This window comes from Ipomoea nil, unplaced genomic scaffold (assembly GCF_001879475.1).
Source record: "Ipomoea nil cultivar Tokyo-kokei standard unplaced genomic scaffold, Asagao_1.1 scaffold0465, whole genome shotgun sequence".
Classification (NCBI taxonomy): domain Eukaryota; kingdom Viridiplantae; phylum Streptophyta; class Magnoliopsida; order Solanales; family Convolvulaceae; genus Ipomoea; species Ipomoea nil.
The window spans coordinates 2,278,286-2,281,957 of NW_017616893.1; the positions used below are offsets into that span (position 1 = coordinate 2,278,286).

Here is a 3,672-nt window from a genome sequence, read left to right on the forward strand (position 1 = left end):
AAATTCGAAAATTCAAAACAATTGTTGCAATATTTGAAACGTCTAAATTCCAACTGAAACTTCTTTGCCACATGATTCTTGCCCACCATTTTTTCCCAAGTGGTCACTTTATTTATTCTCCACCTAATGTGCTTATCTTATTCATTCAGATCAATACTTGTACCAAACAAAAATGTTTGGTCTACACCCTGTTACCTTTTCTTTTTCTTTTTAAAATATCGAAACTACTCATACTCCCTATGATGTTTTACAAAATTTGGCCCTTATAAATATAACAAATTTATAATATAACTCCATTATTCAAAATGTCATATAAAGAGTATAATTTACTATTCGTTTATTATCATGTCAATACATTTGAGGCATAAAAAGCAGTGTTGCAAAAATCACACCTAGGCGCTAGGCGGTCGGCCTCCTAGGCGCTCTAGGAGCCCAGAGTGCCCGGTTCCCAGGCGCCTAGATAGCGTTTTTTCAACATTAATAAAAAGTATATATATTAATTGATATAAATAAATGGTATTAAAAATATATAAATTCTTAATGTAAAATAATGTTTTAAAGAACTACATGGTGTAGGCTTCATTTTCAAAAAAAAAAAAAAAAAAAAGTTGAATAGAAATAAATATGAATACGAGTCAAATGTGTCATCCAAAACTTCAAAATTTACATCCCGTTTGTTTGAAGGGATTTTAAATTCCCTTCCCACTTAATTTCTAAATAATTTCAAAGGCCACAAAATTTTCTTGTTTAGTTGAAAGGGATTGCAATTCCATGGAATTGTAATTCCCCCATTTTCATGGAATTAAAATCCCATGTCCCCCTGGTATTTTAATTCCTGGAATTTAAGGAAGAAAAAAATATAGTGATGAGTCAAAATTACCTATTAACCTAAAATTAATGCTTATTCCCTTTTTTAACCTAGTGATGAGTCAAAATTAATGCTTGACAACAACAATGAATATTTTGGACTTTATACTACTTATTCCCTTTCAATTCCCATGTATACCAAACATTGAAATTGAAATTCCCGGTAATTCTATTCCTGTCAACCAAAGTAATTCATCTCCCATGGAATTACAAATCTTTTCCCACGTAATTCCCCCTCTCCAACCAAACGCCCTGTTAGTTCTTTTTTTTTTTTTTTTTAATACTATTGACTCTATTACAATGTACTTGTATTTTCTTTTAGTTCTACTGATTCTTTTTTGAAAGATAAAGAGATAGATTCAAATCGTATAATGCACATTGGTTTTTTGAAAGATAAAGAGATAGATTCAAATTGTATAATGCACATAGAGTAATCCATATTAAAAGATTAAATCTAACAGAATCAAACTACACTACTAATTCTGTTATACTACTATAAAGCACAAAAAATCAATAGTACTTTTACTGAAACTCAAACTCATGACTCCAATTTAGGAGACCCACTCGACAAGGCCATTGGCATTTAGTTATTTAGCATAATCAAATGTATTTGCACCACAAATCGACTTATTTAATATATTATGCCTAAAATCTCACACTCCTTCCATATGCATTATCATGTAAGATCACTTTGGTGACATTAAAAAGTAATATTATAAATTTCCGATGTTAAAAACACCCGGAGATAGAAAACAGAGGAGAGCAAAGCAAAACAGAGTAAAAAACACCAGATTTTAACAGAGTTTAATCATCTAGAAGTCATCAGGGTCATAGCCAAGGTCTTCTTCCACCTTCTCTGCGGCCTCATCGGCGATGTGGTCCTCCACGGCATCAAACCCTTCCGCCAACGCCAGTCCACCCAAAGCCCCCGCCACCGCACCCACCGCCAATCCCGTCCCCATCCCCCCAAATTTGCTCTTCTTCTTCTCCTCCTGGTAAACATACCCAGGCTGCCCGTACCCGCCCTGCTGCCCGTAGCCAGCAGCCTGTTGGTACCCGTAGCTGGGCTGCCCGTACCCCTGCGGCGGCGGAGCGCCGTAAGGATACCCCCTCGGAGGAGCCCCGTACGGGTTTCCGTAGGGCGGGTACTCCTCCCGGGTCGCCGGCGGGGGAACGCCGTAGGGCGGGGCGTAGTACGGGTCGCGGGATTGGTACCGGGGCTCACGCACGCTGACCTTGACTTCCAGCTTCCCATGGGGGCGGCCGGACGGGCGCTTCAGCTCGAGCTTCCGGTCGACCTGGCCGCCGATGCCGGCGTCGTCGACGACGTCGCGGAGGCGGATCTTGGCGGAGCCGATGAGCGGCTTGACGTCCTCGGCCGCGTGGGCGTGGACGACGTCGATGTAGAGAGTGGAGTCCTCGATGGAAGAATCGAGAGGAATCGCGAGGGTTTCATCCCAGTAAGGATTGGCGTCGCCTTCCTCGTCCACCCTGGTGGAGCACTTGGCCTTGGGGTCCACCCAGACGACGGCGTAGGGCTTCACCGGACCGTGACGCCAGTTCACGTTCTTCAAGTCCTTCGCCGATATGATCTTCACTTCCACCTCGTATCGCGACCCCATTCCAACGCTTTCCGGCGAAACAACGATCAAAATTACAGTATCTCAACACTAAAAAATCCTTCTCTCTCTCGAATAATCTTCCAAATGGTGATTGGTCTATTTATAGCATGACTTCGGATCTTTCCAAATTACCCTTCAACCCCAACGAATTTACCAACATGACACGCTATCGGTTTTCTCAGTAAACTAATTTTGCCCTTATAGGATTATTATTGGGAAATGTTTTCCTAAATTGCATTTTTTGCCGTAATTATAGTAAATTGCACTTTTTGCCCCTGAAAATGTGAGGAAAATAGTGTTTTATGTTGTTTAGTTTGATGGAAAACAATTTCTATTGGAGAAAGGTTTTTTCAATAATGAGAAAAAAAAATTTCTAGCTCATCCTAGGTGTTATCTTTAATCAATAGATAGAAATAGAGATAGAGATAAGGAGAGAAGAGAAGAGAAGAGAAGAGATAGAGATATAAGATATAATATATAATATATAATATATAATATATTTTATATAATTATGTTGATGTTGATTTAATTTGTAATTAAAATTACATGAATTTATAAAATAATGTGAATACAATAAATGCTTTCACACTTTGAAGAGAAAAAATTTTCTCTAATAAAATATATATATATAAAGATAGATATATAGAGATATAGAGATTATGATTATAATTATGATGATTATGATTATGATTATAATTATGATGATATGATTATGATTCTGATTTTATTTTATTTTTTAATTTTTTAATTAGTGATGGAATCAATCAATTCATTATTCATTATTACTTAATAAATAAAAACCATTGAAAGGAAAATACGGGGAGAGAAAATAGCATTTTCCTTTTATTTAATACTCCCCACTAAATCTCAAAAAAAAAAAAAAAAAAATACTCCCTACTAAATAGGCGAAATGGAGGGTACAGTTCGTCCACAAATACTAAAATCCAGCCTGATTTGGCTAGGCAATGAATGATGCCTTGCTTAGACATTAAGACTTAGGCAAGGCAAGGCAATGAATAATTAATTTACAAAATGTGACAAACTAGAAACTTCAATTTTTTTGCTCAAAGTAATTTTTTCTTTTAAATAAGTGATAGGACTTTTTCATTTGTTAATTAATTATCTTTGGTTATGTCACCGAGTTTATTCAGATTTTCTTTAAAATTAAAGTTTAGAAAAAAAT

The 3,672-nt window shown here is 36.8% G+C and overlaps 1 protein-coding gene across 1 annotated transcript; it reads right to left on the reverse strand.

Moving 5' to 3' along the window:
- Nucleotides 1-1,557: 1,557 nt before the first annotated feature.
- On the reverse strand, nucleotides 1,558-2,573 carry LOC109173207 (protein SRC2). Its single transcript, XM_019322506.1, has one exon. The coding sequence runs from the start codon at nucleotides 2,487-2,489 to the stop codon at nucleotides 1,680-1,682; it is 810 nt and encodes a 269-aa protein (XP_019178051.1). The 5' UTR covers nucleotides 2,490-2,573; the 3' UTR covers nucleotides 1,558-1,679.
- Between the last annotated feature and the right edge of the window lie 1,099 nt (nucleotides 2,574-3,672).

Bases quoted from the DNA above. Each gene is read 5' to 3' on its own strand.
- LOC109173207 (XM_019322506.1), bottom strand. From the start codon at position 2,489: ATGGGGTCGCGATACGAGGTGGAAGTGAAGATCATATCGGCGAAGGAC.